The following is a 25,633-nucleotide window of genomic DNA, read 5'->3' on the forward strand; positions in this document are numbered from 1 at the left end:
GGCACGTGCGCCACGAAGGGAACAGGGGTGGTGGTGACTTCAGAAGGGGTCAGAGCTTCCCAAAACTCCGGACGTGTAGGGTCCTTCAGGCACTAACTGCTGGGACCAGGGGTAAAGAAACTACAAAATGCTGGAGGGCAGAAATTGTGTGTTCTTAGGGAATTTAATGGGTTTGAGTCTGTCGTAAGGGTTTTTAATACCTGAAAGTGGCCACGGTATGATGGGCGTCCAGGGAAAGAGAGCTGTTTGGTGTCGGCACCACTGCGGGAGCGCTCACCCCCTCCCCAGCGCTCCCACCTCGCCTGCCAGAGCTGCTTCTGCTCGTCCCTGGCTGGAAAAACTCCCCGCCACCCAGCCAGACCTGCTTCACCCGAACACACCGCTCGCTTCGTCCCTCTCCCCACCTCCTGACGCACCGCAGTTTCTCGGCTCTCTCCACTTCTGCCCCCAGTCGTCCCCGGGGTTTCCATCCCCCGCAGGGATAATTACAGCTTCATGGATTTGTCTCTGATTTTCTTACCAGACATTTCAAACTTTCCCAGTAAGCTCCCTAAGAGGACAAAGTACGCTCGCCTGGCTGACTCACCAGCGATTGTTCCCTAATTACTACGTTGCTTCAGATCCTATTTAAGAGGGACAATAGGAAACTGCCTTCTGTAAAGGAGATCCCTTGGTAATTGCACCGCCTTTAATGTGATCTAAAGTCTCCCTGAAAAACAAGACGCATAATGTTTTCCTTTTCTTAATTAATGAAGAACTGTCAAGTAAGGAAAACCGGCAACCCACGTGCAAGGGAAACAAAAACAGTGAGAGTGGAAGCGCCACCGGGGTAACAAACAGCGCCGGGTCTGCACGCAGCAGCTTCTCTGAACACGGTGCCAAGTGCCACGATGGGCGTGCTATCTGGTTGCCAGCCTGTTTGTGGAGCCGGTGTTCAGAAAGAGCTTTCTGCTTTTAAATGCGCTGCAGAGAACAGGGGCGGCCCCAGGACAGAAGTGGCAGGAGGCAGAACAACCCCAAGGCCTCCAAAACTACCCTGCTGCTCCTCCTCGGGGAAGGGGAGCGGGAGCAGGGGGGGTGGTGCTGCTCAGCATCCCTCCTCCCAGCACCCTTCAGCCGGCTCGCTGCTTTTGGGGGGACGTCCGCGTGGTGAAGGAAGCTGTTCTGTGCTAGAAATGCTGCTTGGCTTGGGTGCTGCTCGTCTTCGTGCAGGCGTGGGCTTGCTGCAAGCTCAATTTTACGATTAAGATGTGTGTTCCAGGTACAGCGGGGATAGGCGACGCAGGGCGCAGGCTTGGAAGGACTCTGAAAACCCCTTTACCTGAGCCTCCTTCCCCCATTTCTGAGAGCCACGTGTAACTCCCTCTAACACCTAATTCCCCAGAAGGATAAAACCACCTCGTGAAGATGAAGGTGCGCGTTACCAGAGGGTCACCAACGCCAAGGAGCCGCACAGCCCCAGGAGCAACGACTGGCCGGGGAGCACAGCTCGCCGCGCCCCCAGGAGAAGATTTTCCTCCCCATCCCTGCGTGCTTTCGGAGACCACCAGGGCCGATTTCCCCAGCGTTTAACCCTGGCGGTGCTCCCACGCACGCAGAGCTCTCAGACCAAGGTGACCGCGGCACCCAAACCTGTGCCAGCTGTGCCACGGAGGCCGCCCGAGACGACTTGCCTGTCCTCCGGCCTCTTGGTGCCGCGCTCGTACGCCGAGGACGGCGGGGACAGCGAGTCTCTGCGCCTCTTCTTCTCCTTGCTCTGGCTCTGCCGCTCGGGATCCCGCTCCCGGCTCAGGACGGGGTTCTTCGGGGTGGGAGTCTGATCCCTGTGGCCAGACGCCTCTCTCCCACGGTCGGCTGTTAGGGAAAACGGGTAAAAGGAGAAAAATTTTTTACAATTCAGCGCGTTTCTCGCTCCCGTAGTTTCAGTGGCTCCTCTGTCTCGGCCAACAGAGTCTCCATTCAAGCAAATTACAGGTTGCCTTGTATCAGCCTCGGGACTGCAGTGTGGTTAAAATAAAACTTCCATCTTAATTTCTATTTTTAGGTACTTCTCCAGCTCCTGAGCTGTTACCTAATGGATGAAAATGCATCACGCTTATTTTTAGATCCCACCCGTTTACCCTCCTCCCATTCTTCCAGCGGGAAACCTATTGCAGAGTGGAAAAACGGTGGCTCCAGACCTCAGCACACATCTCCTGAAGCGCTTTTACACCCAAAAACTTGTTTATGAAGCAAGAAGTCCCCCGAGCACATCGCCGCCGACGCAGAGCCTGTACTGAAAGCCACGGTGCTGGTGGGATCGGGCTCAGCCGGGAGCTGTTTCACAGCCACTACGGAGTTTTCAGGTCGAACAAAAATCCCAAACGCGCCCTTTGCACTCTTGCTTCCACCTCCCAAGAAAAATTTAGGTAAGGGGGAAAAAGGGGAGAGATTTGCAGACAACCACCAAAGCCCGGAGGCGATGTTTTAGGGACCAGAGGGACCAGAAATTGCTCTTCCGTCAGCTTTCTGAGCTTCCAGCGCTGCGGTTTTGCATCACGGGCTGGTTTCGCTGGGCTCAGGGCTGGGACACGGGAGCAGCAGCCCAGCTACCAAGGGGCCCTCTCGTGACACCATACCCTGTGAATACCGATCTGTTTTCTAGGAATACGTGAAAAAAAGCATCAGTACGTACCACTGCTCTCCTTTTCTGCTTGACTCTTCTTCGGGATTCGGTACACCTCCTGCAAAACAAGCCACAAGCCAGAGTCAGATTTTCAGCTGGCCACGAGAGAACACCCCCAGTGCCCACGGGGCTGCGAGAACCAGAACTCTTAACTCTAGCCATTTAACTGCAATTTTAAAACAAACGCCCCAAAATTGTCTTTTGAAGCAAAGTTCCGTTTTTAAGCAAATCATCGTGGTGCTTTCTGTATGCTATCCTTCAAGCAGTTCATGTTTGATGAGTTTGTGGGGTTTTTGTGCCAGTGGGGCAGCCGCTGTTCCCAGCTCTACGTTGGCCATCCCACCCGCACGCCGTGAGCTTGGGGCTCTGCTGGAATAGCGAAAGGATGATTTTGGCACCCCCGACCTGTCCAGGAGCTCGCTATTCCCTTTGCTTCATGTATTTAACGGCCCCCCTGTGCCCGGTGGTGTTTCTAACCAGAGGCAGGAGCACAAAGCGCAGCCGCAGCAGCAGGTCCGCGCGGCACGGAGCAGAGGAAGACTCACGAGGCGGCAGGAGCGCTGACATCTCTCCTTTCCTTTCGAAGCCTGAGCCTGCTGCTCACGCCCACCATGCTCCCGCGAACCCCTGAGCTGAGCCCGAACCCGAACCCGCCGAGCTCCCAGCGAAGCAGCCGGGCTGCCCTGGCTTTGCCTCCGGGCCCCTTCCCCGAATCCCTCCCGCGGCACCGAGGGATTCCCTGCCCCGCGCTGCCACCGCTGCTGCGCGTTGCCTGCAGCACTCCTGCCCAATATCTGGGCGTTAATGCAATTCCCAGTGCTAAGGGATGTATGCGGAGGTACGATGATGCACGCAGAATGATGTACGCATGTGGGATGTACGCAGAACTGCGCAGCACGGTTCAGCGGTGGACCTGGCAAGGCTACGTTAAAGGCTGGATAAAATGACCTTCGAGCTCTTTTCCCACCTGAATGATTCTGTGATTAAAAAAAAAATAATAATAACGTTTTTGCATGTTTTTTCTGCACGGGTTTTAGGGCAGGTCACGCTTCCGAAGTCTTCGCACCACCCACTCTAACTCTAAGACGGACAGCAGGAGATTCTGCTGACCGGGGGGGAGCTTACAACACACTAGCTTTGTTAGCTAGGTTTTTCGTGCCCCGCAAGGGCTTTTGGAGCATCCTCCGGCCACGTCCCGTCCTTTAATCATCCCTCTGATCGTTACGGGCGCTGCTCTGAACCCCCTTTGCTCCCCCTCCAGCGCTGCTGCTGCTGGCATTGCCGACAGCCCCTCGCCCGCATCCTGCCCCCGGGCTCGGGGGGTGCTGGCGGTGGAGCCAGGCTCAGCAGGCTCTGTCCTCCATTTAAAGCCAGAAGCAAAGGCAGAAATAAAGGGAAGAAGAGCCTCGAGGAAAGAGCCAAGCGGGCGTGCACCGTGCCAGGCTGGGAGGGAATTCTTCGCGACGTCAGGCTCTTTGCGGCAGAAACCACGTTTGGGGACTGCGCGCTATGTGGTGCTGAACTACGACACCCGCGTGGGCACGAATAACTCAAAAACGTCTCCGTTAGCTTGGCAAAACGGGACAGGACTTGGAAACGAGGATGGAAACCTTCTCAGAGTCCCGGTTTTGCAATTAAACGTGGGGCCTGGGACTGCTAAATGCCACGGGATCCCGCAGCGGCGGTCACCGGAGGGCACGATAACCAACGGTGTCACCGCTGGCCACAAACCGAGCGTTGTATGCACCGCCGTGCTCGCAGCCGTGTTCTCAGTGAAATATTCTGGCACTCAGTGTGCAAATAATACGGTGAAATACTAGGAATGCCAACGGTCCCACCTGTATAATGTATAGACACTATATTGTGTGCATATACACTATATACATATACTTATACACGCTATATATATATATTGACCGACTGTCTGAGTCCCAGTATGCTAGAAGATAAGACTCCTTTTCTTTTATTTCCAGCTTGGACCAAGCCCTTGCTCTCTGCTCTCCTCAGAAGCGATTTCAGCAGCTAACAGCAGCGCCTGCTCGGTTATTTTCTGGCCGAACACGACCGACTGGCCAGGTGAAAGGAAACAAGGTCAAAGACAAGAGGGGTGGGAGGCCGCGGAGATGAGACCCCTGCCGGCACGTGCTCGGAGACCAATCCACAGAAGACAGCATTAGGGCCACACAAAGCGGCTGTCCTGGTGCGATGCGCTGAGATCCTGGACCTCTCCGTTCGTTAGCGTGTGCGTTTTGCTAGGATTAGAGACCAAGCAGAGCCAAAGCCTGAGCAAAACCTGCTCCACGAGCCTCCGAGCAGCGTTAATTCTTCGTACTCAACGTGACAGCAAAGGCACCAACAGAAGCTTGATGCCCCAGGGGAAAAACACCGCGGTGCCTCCAGTGCGGCACCAAAATATCCTTTAATTTAGGGTATGGATGAGGCAGAGGGGGAGTTACAGGGGGAGCGAAGGCTGCTGGTGTTATTCCAGCAGCGCTGAGCGCTGCCTGCCTCTGCTTTGGGATTCAACGCCTTCCTAAACTCACAAAACACAAAGCTCCAGCCCAGCTTGACTGCAAGATCCTCGCCCTTACGTAATCCCTGAGTTTGTAAGAAATTTGCTGCTGAAGCAGCTCCGGAGGAGGGCCGCGCTCATCCTGCCAAGTCCGGGGCACGAAGCGCGCAGCAGCAGCGGGGCTGGGCAGAAATCCCCGTCGGGGCGTCCCTCGGTGCCACGGGGACGCTGCGGGGCGAGGGGGGGCCCCCTGGCTCCTAGCCTGCTTTAGTAGCAGCTCAGGTCACCAGGAGGAACCCTGAGAGCAAAACAAAGCATTTTCCCTTAAAATCCCAGCTCTCGGCCCATTATTTTTTCAAGGCGGTTGGAAACGACTCGAGGGCCACCTCCGCGGCGCTGCCCGGTCGCCCCGGATTACATCAGCCCTCAGCAATGTGCCCACCTCCAGCGTCGCGGTTAACGAGAGCGCCCGGCTCTGAGAGCCCTGCTTTTATTGTTTTAGAGGAAGCATGCGCCCCGTGGGCTGAAAAAATGCATTTTCCTTTGGTGAAAGGAATGAAAGGAGAAGGGATCCTCTTGCGGTCCGGTCACAAGTCACAGCCACTTCCAAAGTGCTGCTGGAGGTTATAAAACGGGATTAGGGCAGAGATTTGTTTTACAGTAGGGTCAAATGCCTATTTTGTTTTCCGTTTTTGTTTTTTTTTTTTCAATCTCCTCTTTTTAAACAAAGCCTGGTGCACACCTTGCTTCTGTCCTGCTCTGGGCTCTGCCAGGTCCCCGCACCGCCGTAATCCTGCTCCCTCCCGTGGCTTCCCTTCCATTTTCACCTGCCGGACAAATTCAGTGCGTGCCCTGACCTCTTTCAGCACTGAGAGGCATCCATAATCCATAAATACGCCCTTTTTAACGTTCTTTCTTGCTCACACGCTCGCTATGGATGAAAAGACCCGAAATTTATGGCGTGTTTTGAACTAAATCTAGGGAAACAAAGCGGTAACTCGCTGCTTGGGGCGGGAGGGACGTGGAAGGAAGCCCCCAGATTAGGAAAGCCTACACAGCTCTGTGAAATCTTCAATAGCCAAAAAGCCCCGCGTGGGACAGAGGTGACTTCCCCTGGAAGGCTAAAAGTGTGGCACAGCAGTGCCCCAAGTTGCCCTTACGCTCACTTCTTCAAGCCCTCTCCAAGCTGAATCCCGGAGGCGTAAGTGACTGTGCCAAGTTACGCGGGAGGATTTCTCTTACTGCCTTGCTCCTGCAGCCCCGACAGCACCCGTTGGCACTGGGTTTTCTCTTTTACTCTCTCCCTCCTGCACCAGCACCCCCAAAAGCCCCTCCTCGGATGCAGAGCGGAGCAGCACGCCGTAAAACCAAGCAGAGCACCTCGGGCAGCCCACGCCACGCTCCCACCGGCACCGACTGCAGAGGAGCCACCGGCGGCACGAGGTGCCGAGGAACCACAGCAGCAGCGGCAGGAGAGGAGGTGCTGGCTCCACCGGACCCCCCAGCTCCGAAAAAATAAACGGCAGAGCACGCGACGTGAAAGTACTGGAAGGAACGGTCCAAGAGAACGGTGAACTGGTGCAGGGAGGCGAGCTGGGTACGGCCGGAGGGCGGCTCCGCACGCGGCCAGCACCGCCGGCACCTCTCCGGGGCAGAGCGGAGGCAGCAGAGCCTTTGAAACGGTCACAGAGCGGCACGTCGGAACGGCTCGATGAAAAGCAGATGGTGGCCAAGGCAGACACGAGGCAGGGAGAGCTCCAAAGCAAGCCTCTTTTATTTTTGGAAACGGAAGCCGCTAGCTTGAGCGCGCAGAGCTGCTAACCCAACGGGAGCGCCGCTAGCGGAGCCCAAACGGCCCTCTACCTCTGAGAGCTACTTTTGACGAGTTACATAGAAAATCAGATACAAGATCCGAGTCTGTTACAAACGTAAGGAAAGAAAAAAGCCCCGAACTGAGGCTGTTGGGCTGCGCACGCACCCGTCCTTGACCCAGGAGGGGGTAGGTGCAGCAGGGGAGTCGCGTCCCGAGCGCATCCCCGTCCGCAGCGCACGTGCAAGAAGCTACCGGGCGATGCCGAGGTAGGGAGGGGAGCGAGGACTAATCCCAAAACTTCCTTAAATAAAGGCCAAAAAAAAAAAACCAACAAAAAAAACAGCAACGGCCTGGCCACTCACCAGCGCCTATTGTTTCCACAAGCTGCTTCTTGCAGCTACGACAAATTACAAGCGCCCTAATTGGAGCCCGCGATGTGCGTGCCGGAGCGAGAGCCGCTCACCCCGGGCTGGCCGGGCTGCAAACAGGGCTGGCGAGAGCAGCTTCCCAGGGCTGCCTCTGAAGAGGTGTCCAACGTGATTTGGAGAGGTTGGCTCGGGGGAAACGAAAAGCTCAGCTCGCCGGGGCCACCCAAGCTCCGCTATCCCTATCAGGGTGATGATTAAGCTCCCAAAAGGGTGTTTTGAAGAAGAGAAAGTCCACCTTGCCAAAGCAAAACGGCTGGGGCACTACCTTGGCCCTGAGCTGCTAAATGTTTATGAGGAGCGCTCCAGTAAAACCCTTCAAATCCAAGGCGCTCAGTTCTTTCCGAACGGGTTTCTTAAAACAAAATACACCTATTTATGAAAAAAAGCAGCCTTCAAGTAGTAAGGACAGGGTTTGGAGCCTCACAGCTGCAGCTCCTGTCCAGCTCTCTGGTTCTCTAAGGGATGGATTTTAGATGTATGGGTAGCAGACGGCTGCAGGACGCCTATGGGATGGGCAGTGGAGCCGTAGGACCTGCAGGCTGGCTTTGGGGTCAGCAGTGATAAAACCCGGCAGCCAGAGCACCCTCAGAGTGCCGGCGTTAGGAAAGCACACTGCGCTCAGCTCCCAACGTGCCTGATGCCCCTCAGCCTCAGCACTGAGACGTCACCCCTCAGAAAGCCGTCCCTGCAGCTCCCTAAGGGCTTAACACCCGCACATCCCAGGCGCCAGAGGGGTGCACGTCCCCCGTGCCACGCTCGGCGGTGCCGAGCCTGCCGCAGAAGGTGCGGGTGCTGCCAGAACACACCGAGACGCCGAGAGAGAGAGGGGAGCGCACCGGAGCCGTTCACCATCGCAGCACATCTGCCCCGGGTCTCCTCGCGTGCATCCATCCACGGGGACCTTACCTGCCACGGGACAGGAGCACAAATCCTCGGGCTGGAGCAGGCTAAAGCGCTGGGAAGAGCCACGCGTGCTCTCCAGCCCCTGTGCTTGGGTCCGTTTTCAGCACGGGGGTAAAGATGCACCGCGTCCTCGGAGCGCGGGATCCGCGGGCACGAGCCCAGGCTGAAAACGTCCCCCGGCGGGCGGTGTGGGGGGGTCTGTGTGTGTGTGTGTGGTGCCGTGGGTGTGTAGCAGTGGCCACAGCTCCCTGGGGGTTACGGGGCCGGCGTGCCCGAGCCCCGTAAGCCAAGGCAGCTGTCCTGTGTGTAGAGGTAGAGAAAAAGATAGCTCACTTAATCCTTTCACGCCAGGAGCTGGGTTTTTCCCGGAGCGACGTCCATTGCCGGCAATGGACGCACCAAAATAACGTCGGCAGCACTGAGTTAACCACCTCTGTCCTCTTTTCACCTATCACTTTTCTCATGCATCATCCAGCTTCCCAACCATCTTCCCGTCTCTTCACGGTACGCACGCTACGTTCGCTCCCTTCTTCAGCACGGAGTTGAGAAAAGGAGACACATGGTCAGCTGGTGATGTTAACAAGCTCCTTGCTGCCCTGAGAAGCTAGATGGAAATGGGTGAAATTACCAGGGGGGTCATCAGCACCACTGGAGAGGACATAGCTTAAGTTACGAGGTTTTCAGACCCCCCCACCACCCCACTCCCGGCCACCCTCCTGCCAGCTCCGTTCTTTTCCTTTAGGAACCGGCCACCTCGGGCTGCGCGGTCGTTAACCAGCGAGCGATTAACCAGAAACCAGCGTCTGATAGGCGAAAGGCGGACAGAAGCAGTTAACTTGTGACCACGTACAGCGCAGAAGGCACCCACGGGGTCGTGGTTTCCCCGAGAGCACTCCGCTTTTCGGGCCAGCTCCGGCGACAAACACCCGCCGTGCCCCTGCGAGCGCTGCCCCGGGGCTGTCAGCATCCCTGCCGTGGCACGAGGTAAGCACTAAGCACGCCTAAGGGACCACCGAGGGGACGTGAATCCACATCCCAGCTACCAACCCACACCGGTGACGGCTCCGTGAGCCGACCGCGGGCTTCAGCACAGGCCCCCCTGGTACCCCGAGCTCCTCCGGGCTCCGGAGAAAACCCCAAGCCCCGTGGGACCAGCGAATGCCGGGCCGAATCCGGGCTCACGGCACCGTTTTGGAGAAGTGGCCCGTTTCGGGCGTCTTTTTCCTTAGTGCCTTTACGCGTTTCCCCTGTGCCGCTCCGCGTTTCAGCCCCGCGGCACGTGAAAACCTCGCGCTGCAAACACGGGTCTGGGGGGGTCCCCGCGAGCGCGCCTCCGAAGCAGGAGCAGGAGCTCGCTGAGCTTTCAGCTTGAACAATCCCAGGTAGCAAGGACTTCCAGTTCCACCTGGAAGGACCGGGAGGAAAAGTCCTTTTCCTGGGAGGAAAAGGGCTTCCAATTCCACCCCAACCTCAACCTGACGGTGCCACTTACGTAAAGAAACCTAAAAAGAGACCCACGCAAACCTAAAAAGTCTGCACATTAAAACCTGGTGAGCGATATTCAGCGGATCCCCTTGGTGAGAGGGGAAGGAACAAGACCCACAGCCTGATTTTCTACAGCAAGACCCTTCAGCTCACGGTCTGTACGGTAAAGTCTCGCTTCCTCTCCCGGCACGATTTATGGCACGAACGATTACGCTCAAACAATTCTGCGAGTGTTCAAGAGCATCTGATTTTTCTGAAAAATTCAGAGATTAAGGTGAGATTTCCCTTAACTCTTACACAGAACTCTGTTTTATACGATAATGTTTGCACCCATGGTAGTTCACCGACGCAGCCAGAGGTCTGGGGACTCCACGCTCCCTGCGGCCTCCTCCACCTGCACGTGGCGCTGCGTCACGGGCACCGCCACCCCTCTAAATCATCGCCCATTACCCATTTCGATGAATAAAGCAGCTCTTTGGCTACACGATGCGCCGTAAAACGTAAATTTGCTTAAAGAGCACTAATTAAAACCGGGCAGATGCTTGGTTAGGAGAAGGGCGCAACTCCTCCGCCGCCTCTTCCCCCAAGGCCACCCCATTTGGAAGCACGGTAGACCTGGCAGATGCATCTTAGCTGTAGGGCAGCGGCTTGGGGACATGCAAGGGTCCCTTTCCTCTCCCTCTGACCTTTGTTACGCTGCTGTGGACGCGGCCGCAGGGCAGTGCCTTTGCTTTGCTGGCTCCTCAGTAAATGCTCTCACACTTCAAAGCAAGGCTCTCGCCCTCCTTGCTCTCCCTTTCACGGGAGAGCATATTTCCCTATATTCCCTATATATAATTTCCCTATATATATGATTATATAATATATATTCCCTATATATATAGTTATATAATGTTCCCTGTATTTCCCTATATATATAATATTTCATATTTCCCTATATATTCCTATATAGGAATATAATCCTATCGGAACAGCAGATTCCCGAGGAGTTTCCAAAGGCCTAAAGAAACCCCCCGAAAATGCCCGAAGCGTTGAGCGGCAGGTTACGGAACTAAATTTCACCCGAAATGTCATCAAAGACAGCTGCCAGCTGAAGATCAAGCGGCCAAGGCGGCCACCCACACTGCCCAGGGAGGAGGGGAGGCAACCAGCAGCCCCAGACCCCACTCTCACGTTATCTGCTCCGGGAAGATCTTGATGGAAGTGAACCAGCGAGCAGCTGCGTGTTCTGGCAGCCTTTAAAGGCTCAGATTAACACCCCCAGATCTGAGTATTTACCTGATCTCAACACGAGCTGCAAACATCTAGAGGTTAACCCAGCATTAGAAGTGCTACCGAGAGGACAAAACGTTGCCAACAGACGTGATTCTGGGGGCTCTGCACGTTAACGGACAGGGAAACGCTGACCATCTTCTCATAACTGAATCGAAGGGTAGACGGTTGGTCAATGGGCAGCAGGACGGGCACGGGGCACTTCAACCAGAAACGCTTGTCACGCTGTCACTAGCCCCTTTTTCTGACCGTTTGGGAGGTGGCTCTCAACCACGTACAGCCCACCCCCCCCCCGAGCGGTCCCAAAACCGCCACGAGACGACTGAGGTGTTTTTGCGGTGGCCAGCCCGAACCGTCTTTGGTGCACACCTTGTGGCGTGCAACACCAAAAAAAAATCCGGACAAAATCACCCGGACAAAATCTGGACCAAAACCACCTGGAAATCTGTTTGAAGTCACGGGCGGGGGAGCTTGCAATGCAAGGATATATACAGAAAGCACCTGAAAAACCCTTCACGTAGCAAAAGCGATCTTAGGTGTCAGAGATTTACCAACAGGACCACGTCTCGGCCCTGCTGTACCGAACTGCCAACAACGCTGCGGGTACGACGGGGCGCCTCTTACCTTTAGGTCTTTCCAGCTGTCGAGCAGCCTGGTGGCCAAGTCGCTCACGTCGACGATTTTGTCGGTTTGCTCTTGGCTTCTCTCGCTCTCCACGTCGGATACGCCCTCCTCTTCGTCTTGGGACGGCGTTTCCATCGTGATGGGCTCCTCCAGCTTCGCACCGTTGCTCTCCTTGACCTCCGCTTCAGGCTCAGGCTCCAGCTCCACCACCTGGGGTTTGCTGCTCTCCACCGGCACGTCAGCAGCGGATTTGATCTCCTGCTGTTGCTGCTGCTCCTCCGGCACCTCCGTCGGGGCACCCTCCAGCTGGTCCAGGTCCTCCTTCCCTTCCTTCCCTTCCAGCTCGCTGGTCGTATCCGAGATTGCGCTGTCCATGCTGTTTTCACTTATAATTTTGAGCCTTCGGAACACCAGCTTCTTGGGGGTATCCGTGTCACCTTCTGCGCTCTGCTTGGTGGAAAGATCCGGCGTGTTGAGCGGCGTGTGAGCCCGCGACGTGTTCTCGCTCGAGTAGCCATCGCCCTCGCTGAGCTGCGGGACAGCGGTCTTGGTCTGAGCCCAGCGCTGAATAATCGGGAGCACCTTGCTCTCCTCCAGCATGTTCTTGGTGGGTATAGGCAGCAGCTCCAGCGTCTTCATAATCTAATTGCAGAGACAAAATCACAGCCATTAGAACCACCACAGCGCTCGGCTGGCTCCAACCTGGGCCGATTTCCTTTTCTCAGCGAAATATCAACGCGAACAGGACTGTGAGAGGTCACGAGGAGGAGACAGCCGCAGCCCTCCTCAAGGCTGAGCCGCAGGGGTGAACTTCTAAAGAGGGCAAAGAAACCATGAGCGGGAAACAGCGAGCACAAATACGTAGCGGGTTGCAATTAAATCGAGTTCAAAGAGCTCAGACGCTTACAGATGATGGCCACAGCCACTTCTGGGACAATCGACACGGCTCAAACTGCTCCAACAGCCAGCCTGTCAAACCAGCACGCAGCTAGGCATGCTGTAGTCGAGAAAATCTCAGACTTTCGAGACGTGTCAGCAGCCAGAAGAGCAGAGCTCAACCCAAGTGCTCTTTAGAGACCGGGGAAGGTGGAGAGGAACCGAAGAGCCTTAACGGGACATGGTGCCAGCACGCCAGGAAAGCCTTTCCCTCACTTCCCAGAGGCGCCCTTACCACCTCCAGCAGAAGCTGGAGCATTAACGGGGTCACAGGAGGGGGACCAGACGATCTTCTGAGGTCCCTTCCAGCCTCGGCCGTTCCGTGAGACCGCGGTGCCCCGCAGGAGGGGACGCAGGCAAGCGGCCGCGCAGGCGCTGCGCCCAGCCACGGCACAAGAACAACCTGCGATGGAGCACCGCTGAGCCTTGGCGATCGTGCCAAGTAATCCTAGCTGTGTCTGTCTAGAGCTCCATGATTGTACACCCGTGAGTTTAATAGCCCACGGAATAAAAAAAATAAAACCAACCCCACGGTGGCACAAAACCTCTCCCGAAAACAGAGCCCAAATCCCCGCCAGTTCTTCTGAAGCAGGAGGCAGAAAGCCCTGTTGCAGCACTTGAAGTGCCCCAGCTTTTCAGCTTACTGATGTTTAAACCCAATCCTTCCGGAAGGAAGGACAGGAGACGGTTTTATGGCATTATGCTAATTTCTGCCACAGGCATCTGATGGCCAGAAGACCAACTCTTAAAACAATGTGACTGTAAAAAAGAAAAAAATAAAGAGGAAAGAAGAAAAAAAACAAAAAAAAACAAAGTGTGATCTGACCCCTATCACAAACCTGACTTGCAACTCAGTAAAGAATGACCTAGATTTTAAGAGTGTATCCGATCCATAGAAAAACGCCAAAGTTAATAGGGCAGTGACCAGATGCATCGGGAGTGGAGACAAAGCCACTGCCCCAGCAACTCAACGCTCTCAGGGTCCCTCTGAGTGCTCGTGGGGAGCAGCTCTGGCTTCGACGACAGCGCTGAGTGCCTGAACCTACTCCAGACACAGCAGGGGAAAACCAAATTCTAACCTGAGCACTGATTTATGCAGCCAAAGCTGGAGGCCAAAGACACTGCCTCATCCCTCAGAGCAGTAACTACAACATATGCGGGGCTCTGTCTACCCTAAAGAAGACAATGCTGTAGTCATGGAAGGGAAAGCTCAGTGCAGGAGTGGTTCCTGCAAGAGATGCCGCGCTCAACTCAGTCCTGGTGCATCCACAGACCCCTAACTCAACAGCACAAAAGTTCTCCAGGTATTTACGGGCAGAACCGCGCAAGCGTCTGCATCGTGGAGGGAGCATCTAAACCCACGGTGCTGGACACTTCTGCTATGTCCTCATCAAAACCTGTGAGTCAGTGAAGTTAGAGAAGCTAAGAGGAGAAGTCCATGACTGCCAGCGGCCGGGCTGCCTTCTTCCACGCCATCTTTCAAAAAGTCACCGGGTTACGGGGGTGTCAGACACCATCCCTCCTGGGGCCAGGGCGAGATGAGCGCGACGCGACCCGTTCACAAAAGCTGAAAGAGGAAACCCGCGCGGAGCTAAGGGAGCAGGCTGTCAGGCTGCCATCCATCCGTGTCGCCACTTCTGGAAAACAAAGGGGGAGTCAGGAGCAGGACAGGCACCCTCAGCCCCGAGGCTCGGGCAGTCTCTGCTTTCCGGCTGGATTCGGGGCAGGGTGCGCCTCTCCGAAACGCCCAGCAAAGCGCTGGCAAGAAGCGTCTTTAACGAAGGAACTCCCAGATGGTTTTCGCGTGCGATGCTGAAGCGCATACAGAAAACAGAAATCTTAAAGTTCCACTTCGGCCCGTCAAAGCAATACCTCAGATTCCCTCTGTAGTGCAGTATGGAAGAAATAAAGATCAGTGCCGCTGCTGTGTAAGTCTGGCTCATGTCACCAACTCAGAAATCTAAGGAAAACCACAGAGGCAAATTCTTTCCATGTATTTAGACTCTCCCTTAAAGCAGAAGTTTTAGACTGTAGCTGCACGGATACCGGCAGTTTGTTTTCACGAACGCTTGGTACACAATGTGTCTCTCAATAAACAACCAACTAAGACAAAAATAAACCAAAACCAATTAGCAGAGCGGCTAGGAAAGCCTCAGGCCTGAGGGCAGTACTGACCTCCAGCTGCAGCTTCAGGTTGTTGGCGGTGCTCCCCCGCCCGTCGCCCAGCTCCGTCATCCAAATCCAGAGGAGGGACAGGCCATGGCACTCCAGGAAGGACTTCAGGCACGACTGCGAGTGCGTGTTCTGGATGGGCCAAAGTTACAGAGAGGCCACGGGAAGGGTCAGCGACACACAGGCAAAAATAATTCCGTTTCCACATGCTGCGATGGCTAACCGCTGCACCGGGCATGTGTTACTTGTCAAGCTCATTGCTGCCGAAAAAGCGTGAAGCAGAGAGCCAGAGCGAGGCACCTGCCAAGACCAGCACGCGTCGAATGTAATGCAAGGGGACACAACTGCCGTTTTCGGAGCGGTAACACGTGCAGCTGAATGTTTATAACCACCGCCTGGTGAACAGCTCGTTTTACAGAATAAAGCTTCACGAGGCATTGCACAGAAATCGGGCTGCAAGCAACGTGCAGACTCAGAGGTAATCTCAGAGATAAGACAGCTGTAACGTCATTTGCTTCTAGAAGTGGGCTTTTCATGACCCAGGCACACCAGTTCCACCAAGCACAAGGCAAGGGCTGCACCACACACCACCTACAAACCAAGCAGAACCGCTCAAGCTCCCTCTTAGCGTGCTGGCACAACTCAGACACCATTTTCCTCCCTATTTCCCCCTCTTCCTCTAACGAGCTCTAAAAGGACACCCCTCAACCAGCGATCCCCTCCCCTTTCAGCTGGGAGCTGCCCACCTGTATGAGTTTGAGGCAGGTGAGCTTCTGCTCCAGCGTTTCAATGCGCACCATCAGCCGGGATAAGCTGAGAACTTGGTTCTTATCCGAGAGGCCCTCTCCGTTCTCCAGCAGCGCTTCCAGCTCCCCGTCCACCTGCCAGGAGGAAGAAAACGACGAGGCAATTAATTCTCCGACCAGGCCAGGCGCACAAAGCGCCACCCTACCTACACGACGCTAAGGAGAATTCATTCCCTGGCTTCAAGAGCCAGCACGAGCCCCTCCTGACCACTGCTCACATAGCGAAAGGGCGAAGTCTGGCTTTAATTTGCCGCAATTTGGTTGGGTTTCATTTATCTGCTGCATTATGGTTCTCATTCCACGCTGTTTAGGCCTCAACTGCCACACAGAACTGCACTGTTCCCGCCAGCGTTCGAGACGTACACATCTACGCCACGTGCAGAATGCTCTGCAGGGGAAATTCCAGGCGGATGCCCCCAGAATATTTCTGGTTGGAAATTTACCTTTTCATGTAGGAAAACAGATGTGCACGAGAAGATTATCGTCGTTTTAATTGCAGAGAAATTTACTTCTCCGAATTCCTAGCTCTTATTTATATCCTTTACAACCAGAGGCACATTCCTCTCCGCGCAGACGCTGAAATATCAACCTCCACAACTCGCTTACTGCTCGGTGGCACCAATTCGCATTTTAAACCCGCTTAAAAATGACTTATTTCTTGCCTTCCTGACTCTCAGATACAGTAAATGAAAACGAAGCTGGCCTTTTCAAAGGCAGCACCTCCAAAAAAAAGACGTAACGTTATTTGTAGGAATAAGGCTCTGCTTCTTCAAGCACAGGAAAATTCCATCTAGCAGAGAGTAAGAAGAGTGCAAGTTATTTCTTTGCAGCGCTTTGCACTCGGGAAGAACTCCTTTTGACCACTTTTCTGCAAACTTTCCTCCACCTACCACACAAATCCATCGCTGCAATTCAATGTGGAGAAGGCTCATGTAACCACTTGAAGAGGATTACATGCATGAGGAGCTATAAAAAGGCTTTAAAAAGTCTGGATTTAGCGTACTTAATTTCATTCACATACATCTGCAAGCACAACTGAAACTGAAGGCAAAGCAAACACAATGCACGTCCATGCAAGTTCCTCGACGCTGACTTGCCTCTAGGCCAAAGCAATTAGAGGTTCGAATTCCACATCCTAACCCGTGGATGGCAAACATCTGCACCATTTTAGCTGTCAAATTGCAGGTAACGTCCTACACAGTGAAGCCAGTGTCGTTTGTCGTTCACTGGAATTTAAAAATCACGCAACCCAACAAATTCTAAAACCCACGTAGAATTTAGCACGCTCTTCCTGAAACCAGAAGCATACGGTGTCGACGGCACTGGATGCGCTCAAGACTGCAAAAGTCCCTTTCCAGAGCAAGGAAAGGCACATTTAACTAAAGCACCAAGAAAACCCAAGTGTTCAACATGCCCCATGTGAAATAAAATGATACAAACACATTCATGAAGAAGACTGAGCCTTGAGGTTGTTGTGAGTCACGAACCCTAGAGGAAGGCTCTACTATAACAGTGACCCGAAGACTCAGGAAGAGAGCACCATGCCCTCAGTCAACCCTCTGTTGCTGCTCCTCTTAAGGGAAAAACAAAACAAAACGAACAAAAAACGCACACGCAGAGGAGAATCACACTCACCGAATCCTTCTTCCGGGAGCGTTCCTTTTTCATCTTCCCTCCTGCAGCTCGGATGCTGACCCTGTTCTCTCCCCCCAGGTAACCCCGGCAGTTGGCCGAGCCGCAGAAGCATTTCTGAGCTTCTTTGCTGTTCATGGGCAGAAGCAACACACCAGTTAAATAACGAATCGATGGCATTTACAGTCAGTTGTTTTATCTTACTCCTAAGTGCATCCCGCTACTGCGATGAGAAAAGGCCATTACCGCACTGCCCAGTCACTTCTCCTTCTCTTTTCCCTCCATTGTTTTTCAAATACAAGCTAAGCAGCTACAAGAAAATACGGAAAGCCATCACATCCCCGTTCTCTCGGATGGTTTGTTCTGTCTTGGAGTCTCCCAGCAATGCTGCTGCAAAGCAAGGCTGCCCAGCCCACAAGGACAGGGCAGCAAATGTGGTATTTCACCAGCCGCATTCAGAAGAAAGGGACAGAGACTTTCTGCACGGCAAGGCTTTTCATTCTGGCCACTAAAAATTCAAACAAACCCCTCAATTCTCAAACAGCTGCTGTGATCCTGTTATTTCCACAAGAAACCAAAGGCTGGTACAGTTCCAGGCCCTTCCGAGGTCAAGAACCAAGAACCAGAAAGGTAAAGGTGGGGGTGCTGGGTCTGTGAACCTCCTACCATATTCTGCAATCAACCGAAATCACACGTTCCTTAGGAAAAAGGCTTGCATTTTATTGCTCAAAACAAAATAAAGAACGGGCTGAGGGTTCGTGGAAGTAGAAAGATTCAGGTGGAAGACTTTTTTTGCAGAGATTTACAGCAATGGACAGCACAAGAGATTGAAGTTGCTTTGTCTTCAGACAATATTTTTACAAAGCCTCTGTATTTTCTACTTGACATGCCGTAAATCTTAAACTATACGTCCAAATTGCTTGGGAGAGTGTGCAGGGTTTTTTGGTTTTTGTTTGTTTGTTTGTTGGGTTGTTTTGTTTTGTTTTTTAGAAATGTGCACAACGGCCATTGGAGGAAGTTGGCTCTGCAGTACCAACGGTAAGAAATGGAGCGGCTGAACTGCAGGGTCTCACGTGAAGCAGAAGCTGAGATCAGGAAGGGGACGAACAAGATCAGAGCTAAAAAAACTCCCAGGAGACAGAGACCAGATGGACTGAACTCCGGTACATGGAATACCAAGTGAGGCAACGCAGCAAAACGATTCACCAGCAGGGAGGCCCCTAGCAGCACCGGACCACCAAACCCTCGTGGTTTGGGCTATGCCAAATGAAAACAGACAGAAATAAAATTATGGCTGTACAGACTGCGTGCTGAGTGACTTTGCCAGCTTTAGAGACTGGGCTGACCCACTTGCCCGCCTACCTTAGGACGGGACAACGAGCCTCCAGAGAGACCTGGGTCCTGCCACTACCAACAGAGCTCTGTGGAGACCTGCCTGGGTACAAGGCACTAACTTTTTGACGTGCAAGTTCAGGCTGACGAATCCCACCTAGGGGCTCTAATGAGCTAACAGGCCAGATACTGCCTCGTCTTAAAACCTCCGTGCCTGATTAATGCTTGGAACAGAGAACTACATGACAGCATCTGACATTTTAGCATGAATCAATGTATAATACAACTAAAAACGCATTTCTGAGCCTCTGCTTACAGGAAGAGCCGTGCTGTTGCAGCAAGCAGGATCCAGAAAGAAAAGGAAGAGGCACTCATTAAACTGCTATATTCAGTAAAGATGCCTAGGGATTATAAAATGGATCCACAATTAATCTCATAATTGGGGGTTCTTCCACGACTGTCAGATGCTATTTTGTGCTAATCACTTTAAAGAGAGGGAAAAATTTCACCTGGACGAGCAGTAACAGAAAACATTCAGCTCAAGTGCAGAGAAGGGAGCAAAGCCCAAGCTGCAGCCTGCAGCCGTGCACCTCCGCAGCCAGGCAGGAAGAGGGAATGTGCTATCTGCTAGGCTTTTACAGCCCCTGCAAGCTTTGCAAAGTTGTAAAACAGTAATGGGCAGGGAAGAAAGAAGAGACATTATTTAAGAGCATGGCAAAGCCTAGAGCTTGGGCAATTAATAGACAGAGGAAAGAAACAGTCAGATAATTATCTAGGAAGTTTCCACTGGAGAGAGATGGTATGAAGTGTAAGAAAAAGCCAATAAAGTGATACTGGAAAAGACGTATTAAATACAACAGTAAATTCCTCTTTCAATCTCTTCTGTTTGTAATGGATGAAACTTTATCCAGGTAATTTTTTATACGGTTGAATTCCAGTTCATTTACAACCGCTCTGCTAGATGAGGCTTTCAAACAGTTCTGTAGCAGGATTTCTTCATTGCATCAACACTCACAAAACCCACTTGCAGCAGCTTAAGCGAGGAGAGAGGAGACCTACCCGTATCTCTGGAACTGGTAGTCAAACGTCAGCTCAGAACCCGATGGGACGAGCTTGGTGGTGAAAAATCCAACTCTGAGCTGCCCATTCACAGTCCACTACGGCAAGGAGAAAACAAGATGACAGCGATTATTGCAAAAGCCGGGCTTGACTTCTCTCTTGCATTAAATTAGCAAGACTAATCCTTCACAAAGCACCAGTGACAAATTTTAAATCTGCTAAGTGAATCAGCTGCACTTGCCCATTTCAAAGGTTTACATTTGACTAATGAGCTGCTACAACAACACACAAAAAAAAGAAGACACAAAGATAAAGGAGAAATGCTTGTCACTCTGAGCTTGCCAAGTCGCAGGCCAGTGAAGTTGAGAAGGCAGCAGCAGCAGCTTCGAACCACCAGTTTACCTTTTGTGTCTCACAGTTTGGTTCACAGCTGTGGTTCATAAAACGGGAGCAGTTTCCTTTCTGGGTAGCATCTATTATCTAAAAAGGAAAGAAACAACAAATATAGCAGAACTGCCTCTCCTCCCCGTGCACTAGGCAGAGACACTGAGCTGTGTACCAGGGAACACAGCATATTTGTGCACAGCAGGCTGAAGGAGAACGCAATCACTGCACATCCTTTCCTCCTTCAGCTATCAACACCATTTGATTTGGAGAGAATGGATTTTACGGGGACAATAAAAGCCCCCCCCCCAAAGAACACTTTGCAACCGATACGTGGTTCTTAGTTTTCCTTACAAATTAATACAGAGCTATTCAGCGTGGTTGGGATCCTAAATTTTTAATATCGGTTTCTGACCCTCTGATACATGGCACAGTGAGTATCAGGGCTGGTGACGCTGAACATCTTTGCCACGCAGATTGTATTTTAATGGGAAGATGGCCTTGTGGATCACTGCGCCCTAACTGGGCAAAATCCTCCCCTGTGCTCCCTTGCGATCACGTACCAATCCCAGGGCAGCTACCGAAATCGCTTACACGGAGGGAAAAGAAAAAAGCACTTGGGAGTATTTTTAGCTCCTTTACTGTAAAGCTACCAAGACCCAAAAAAAAATCTTCAGAGGAGAGACAAGCAGAATAGGGTATTAAATTTCTATTTATACACCTCGCTCGCAGCAGGCCAGGGCCCACCGCCCAAGGTAAGCGGCGCTGCAGCTCCCTGCATTGCAGCTCCACAGCTCCGTGGGTCTAAAATAGCTGATAAGCTGAAGCAAAGATAAATAATTAAGAACTTCTGGTATATAAATATTTCAATGACAGTAATTCTGCATGTAGGGACTCCACCGGCTAAAAGCGGCCCAGTTTAGCGTACTTCTGTGAACTGGGGGAGTAAGGAAACTTGGTTTCTTGGGTTTTCTGGAGTGGTTTATGTTGGAAAAAGAACACTGAGTTCAGCTCCGAGCATCTCCCAGAGCTGGGGCACAGGCGTGGGTTCTCCCAAAAGGGTTTGCTCATGTGGAAGGGGTGGGCCCCTAACTCCATCCCTTCCCACCGACACCAGGACAGTTTCTCCTCTTCCACGCCGCCTATTTCAAGGACCCTGGAATACAGTTAAGCTACAAAACTTCTCTTAAACCAGGCTGAGACTGAGCAACGGATTAAAAAACGGGCAGTAAGACAGTCCAAGCGTCCTTCCCCTAAGAAAACACCTGCAGCAGCCTCAGAGCATCGCTCTGCGCACACACTGTGCTCACACTGAGCCAGGGCTGTAGGCAGGCAGGGTTAAGCCAAAACCAGGCAGTGTTTTGGTGGGTTCACCACTCACCTCGTCGTTTTTTAGGGCCATGAAGTAGTAGTGAATGTTCTTGTTGCGGGCATACTCCTTCACACGCGCCTTGAATTCTTTGTGATCCAGCACCTCCCCGCAGTACTCCAGCACAAAGGTGTTCCTGCAAAGCACAAGAGGGAGAAGCGTCGCTCAGCTCAGCCGCGAGCAATCAGCAGAAAACAACCGCCACTGAGACGAGCTCTCGGAACACAACTCGCCCATCCGTTTGTTAGAGCTACAATTGTACCACACGGCACAGCACTCTACCAGCTTTCGTCTCAGGCGCTTCAGATTAACTTATTTCTGACACCATCACACGGCTGCGGTAGGGTAGGAATACCACAGCAAACGGCCGAGATGCGAGAACAAAGCTTCCCTTCAAGCGGAACTTACTCTCTAACAGAACAAGACTTCGTGAGCCATGCGAAGAGGAAAACGAGGAGGGTTCCCAGAACGTGCTGGCAGATGGGCTTCCTAAACTGAGATGGAAAGCCTGCCAGCACCTTGCTGATGTGGTGAGTGAAACGAGGGGTCGATAAAAAGCCCTTTTAGCCTTAGGAAAGGTGAATCTTGAAGCAGAGGTGCAGGAGAACCACCGGCTACCCCGGACACAGCAGAGGGCCAGCTCAAACCTCACCCACCGCACTCCTTGACACTTCCACGGGCATGCTCCAGTCTACTGCAACAAACTGTTAGGCAGCTTTTCCCAATACCTGTCCCAGGTCTCCTTGCTTAGTATCAGCCTGAACCTGTCACCTCTTCCCTTGTGTCTTTCCTATTTCCTTCCTGGCCTGGAAGATCAGAGAATGGCTTGGGTGGGAAGGGACCTTTTGCACAGAACCACGGTGGCGTCGCAGCCCTTCCCTCCCAGCCCTTGTTTATAAATTACGTCCATTTTCCCCCATCTCCCTGTTCACCAGAAAAATGGTTCTCCACCGAAAGAGGCAGTTCTGGCACAGGAGAGCTGAGCTGGAAACCTCTGAACAGCCCCCCCAGGTGGGACCGGTCTCCTCCTGGTGTCCACCTCTCCACCCCTCGTTGGATTTGTGGCCGTCCAAGTCTGCCTGCTGCTGGGATGACCTCCAGGAGAAGGCTGTCTTCTCCCAGGACGAGCTTTGGCGCTGCAGCAACGTTGTGCCAGTCAGCACATCTCTCTCCAGTGCCAGATTTTCAGAACAGAACACGCAGAAACAAAAGCAAGATTCCAGCCAGCAGCAGGCTTAGATCTCTGCACCGAGTGGCGAAGAACTGCATCCAAGTCCCTTGACGAACACGAGCCAACTGCAGCAGATCCTCTTGCTGCTCTTGTTTCAGTTGATTTATTTCTTCTCTTCCTCAACGCGGCCTTCACGTGGTTGTTTTCACGTGGTTATTTCCTTCCCGTGTCTCTCGATGTCATCGAGCCCGGCACACCGCACGGACGTGATGCTTGCTCGGGTTCGCCGCCGCCACATCTGCGAGACAACCTGCAGACCCCGGGCTTCCAGAAGGTTTCCTAAAAACTTTGAGTAAAACTGGGCCCGATGTGTCCGTATGGGGCAGCAGCACCGACACCTCAGTCGCCATCACTGCTGCTTCACAGAAGCCCTACACACACGTTATTTTTGAAAAAACAGGACTCCACTCTTACACAGGTTAAGTTTTGTTCTGCAACGAGGTCAGAGCACTAGTACTGCCCATGTATCTGGCAAAGCTGGGCAATCAGAAGCCAGAAAACACGGTTCTCACCCTCTTTGGTACAGTTCCCGTGCAACAGAGCAGTAACAGAGAGCAATCGCTTCTTTTAAGAGCGACTTAACCCAGTTGTCCTTTACCTAAAGCCAGCTTGAAGGCTCTCTGGGTTAAATATACCTGCATACACTGAATTGTTTCCAGTGCATCTTAGATAACGTGGCATTCCTCTAAAGCAGTCAAACCTCCTCCCCTCTGAATTAGCCTCGTGTGTTTGATGTAGCACTAACAGAAACTGCTGTAAGGCCTACAGAGTTCTTAGGAGTGTCAGAATCCACTGCTGGATCCCTCAGCAGAAATCTTTGTCTTCTACAGAGGCAAAAAATCAGTTTCCACGGAAACTCACTAAAATACCCTGAGTTACAGAAAATCTTTGCACGATTAAATTCTAGGCAGACAGTCTTCAAGCTCACAGTCTCTCGCGCGCTTGAGACTGAACAGACTCCCCGTGCCCATCCCACAGCCTTTTGAAATGTAAATCGCAGCACCTGGTGAAACTCCCAGTGCACAGCGCTGCTTCCTCACAGCGAGACACGCCACCAATTTATCCTACAAAGCCTTTTGTTGTTCATCTGCAGAGCTTCACGGCTGACTTCTGCATGCCCTGTAAGGATCCGAGAGGGGACCCAGGCTCGGACGACACGCACGACAAATGATGCTGTCTGAACCTGGGGAAAAAATCCATCCAGATGTCCCATAGCCTGTAAGAGCACAGCAGCTCACCACGCCTTACGCAGCCGCTCTCCCGTGGCAAAGCCTCCGCACTCCCAATAATCCCCCATATTTGCCTCCTGTTTGTCCCGCTCCTCCCTGCTGCACCTTTGTGCGTCAGCCCCAAGCAGCTCTTTGAACACACACAGTCCTATTTCTTCTCTCAAGCAGACTTAAAGCTCTTTTTATTACAGCGATTATGAGAACGCACCAACTTTGCTGGCAGGAGGCTCACAGCAACTCCTTGGTCCATCCTCCCTGGTGAGAGGGCATTCCTGTCCCAGACCTGCACACGCTGCGCCTCAGCAGCAGAACGCACCAGGCACTATGCTTCCTTCCCATCACGCTCCCTTTCGGAGAGCACCGGTTTCGGACCAGGCCTGTAATTCCAACAGCACTGGCACCCATCCTGCTGCCAACCCAGGAGGAGGCCGACGGGTTCAAGCGCAGCCCAACACCTGTGTTCAGGTGCAGTCGGCTCCTTTGTGCACCAAGGCACCGATCCAGGTGCAAGAAACGCAAGAAATATCTGAGTTTAGATAAACAGAGACAAGTCAAAACCAGACTTGGACCTGCAAGCACTGCTGATGTAGAACTAGCACTCAGCAGCCCAGCAGTTGACTAACGACAGGGGGACGAAGGAGCCCCACGGGTTCTCTGTACAGTCCAGCCACGAGCAGGAAGACTCAAGAAGAGGAAAAGCTTCACAGAGGTGGAAAGAGAAAAAAACCAGACACGAACGGAGAGCACACTCCTCTGAAGCGACGGGACGGAGCCAAACAGGGAGAGAAGGGAACACAGATTAAACACAAGAGGAAGCTAGAGGCAAGTCTGCCAGAAAGCCTACTGAGAACAGGTTGGTGGAAGAGGGTAAAACCCGAGCGGGTGATCTAATACTCAACTGGGGTACGTACGTGCAGGTAACAGACAGGAACACATGACAGAGAGCAAGGACAGCATATAAAACTGGAAGAAACTCAGCACGTCTCCTAACAGCGGTGAGGCTAAGAAACTGCAAGCACGTTATTTTCCATTCGCGAGGGAGTAAAATAGCACAGCTACGTCATTCGAAGAGCAAAGTCTTACGATGGGAGATCTTTGGCAGCTCTGAGCCCCCAACCTTTCTTCTCAGTGAGGATCACTTCAACATCTGCATGCTGTTTCTTCTGGAAGCGCCTGTTGGAACAGTAGTCGCCATTTGGGCACCTGGAAGAACTAAGGGAAGGAAATGGAACAAATCAATTCCCAGCAGGACGACGGCGGTAACAGAAACAGCTCAGATGGGGAAGAGATACCGAGTAACCATAATAAATTCAGTGTAAAACTTTCAAATGTGTTTTGCTATAAAAAGCATAACCATCTGACTGTCAACATGCAAATGCAGACAATTTATTTCTGGAAAGAAGATAAAAACAGTTTCAATCCAAATGCTACTGCACTTGCACGTCGTATAATCAAAATGGGCTGAAGTGGCCAATTCTCTCCACATTTTTATGGGTTCTTCCCCCGAGATCTCCCCCTTCCCTACATCTGCTGCCTGGGCTGAATTAAAAACAAAGGGCAGGGCTTCTGCCAGGTAATTCCTTTCCTTCCACCCCAGCTGGTAACGATCCACATGCCAGGGGTGTCAACCCCTTGCCGTGACTATCGAAATCCCAGCCACATGCACCTAGCCCCTGCCTCCTGCTCACGCGGAGCGATGGTTCCTTGGTCTCCCAAGCTCTTCCAGGAGGGGAGAGGAGACAAGAGCAGAAGGCTGGTAAGGCTCTGGGGAGAGCAGGGAT

General features: G+C 52.7%; 1 protein-coding gene across 3 annotated transcripts in view; it reads right to left on the reverse strand.

Annotated features, from left to right (window-relative positions):
* SETD2 (SET domain containing 2, histone lysine methyltransferase) overlaps nucleotides 1-25,633 on the reverse strand; it is a 64,148-nt gene that overhangs the window by 17,082 nt on the left and 21,433 nt on the right. For 2 of the 3 annotated variants that reach the window (XM_083822507.1, XM_083822508.1), the window contains 10 exons: nucleotides 24,936-25,064; nucleotides 21,405-21,528; nucleotides 20,042-20,119; nucleotides 19,640-19,737; nucleotides 17,252-17,378; nucleotides 15,557-15,691; nucleotides 14,814-14,942; nucleotides 11,703-12,344; nucleotides 2,675-2,723; nucleotides 1,674-1,854 (listed from right to left, as the gene is read on the reverse strand). In XM_083822507.1, the coding sequence (XP_083678633.1) occupies nucleotides 1,674-1,854; nucleotides 2,675-2,723; nucleotides 11,703-12,344; nucleotides 14,814-14,942; nucleotides 15,557-15,691; nucleotides 17,252-17,378; nucleotides 19,640-19,737; nucleotides 20,042-20,119; nucleotides 21,405-21,528; nucleotides 24,936-25,064 (1,692 nt within the window). Of the gene's footprint in view, nucleotides 1-1,673; nucleotides 1,855-2,674; nucleotides 2,724-8,833; nucleotides 8,926-11,702; nucleotides 12,345-14,813; nucleotides 14,943-15,556; nucleotides 15,692-17,251; nucleotides 17,379-19,639; nucleotides 19,738-20,041; nucleotides 20,120-21,404; nucleotides 21,529-24,935; nucleotides 25,065-25,633 lie in introns of all 3 variants that reach the window. The other variant, XR_014579005.1, reaches the window with a different exon arrangement.

The sequence above is a fragment of the Anser anser genome (assembly GCF_964211835.1).
Source record: "Anser anser genome assembly, chromosome: 2".
Classification (NCBI taxonomy): domain Eukaryota; kingdom Metazoa; phylum Chordata; class Aves; order Anseriformes; family Anatidae; genus Anser; species Anser anser.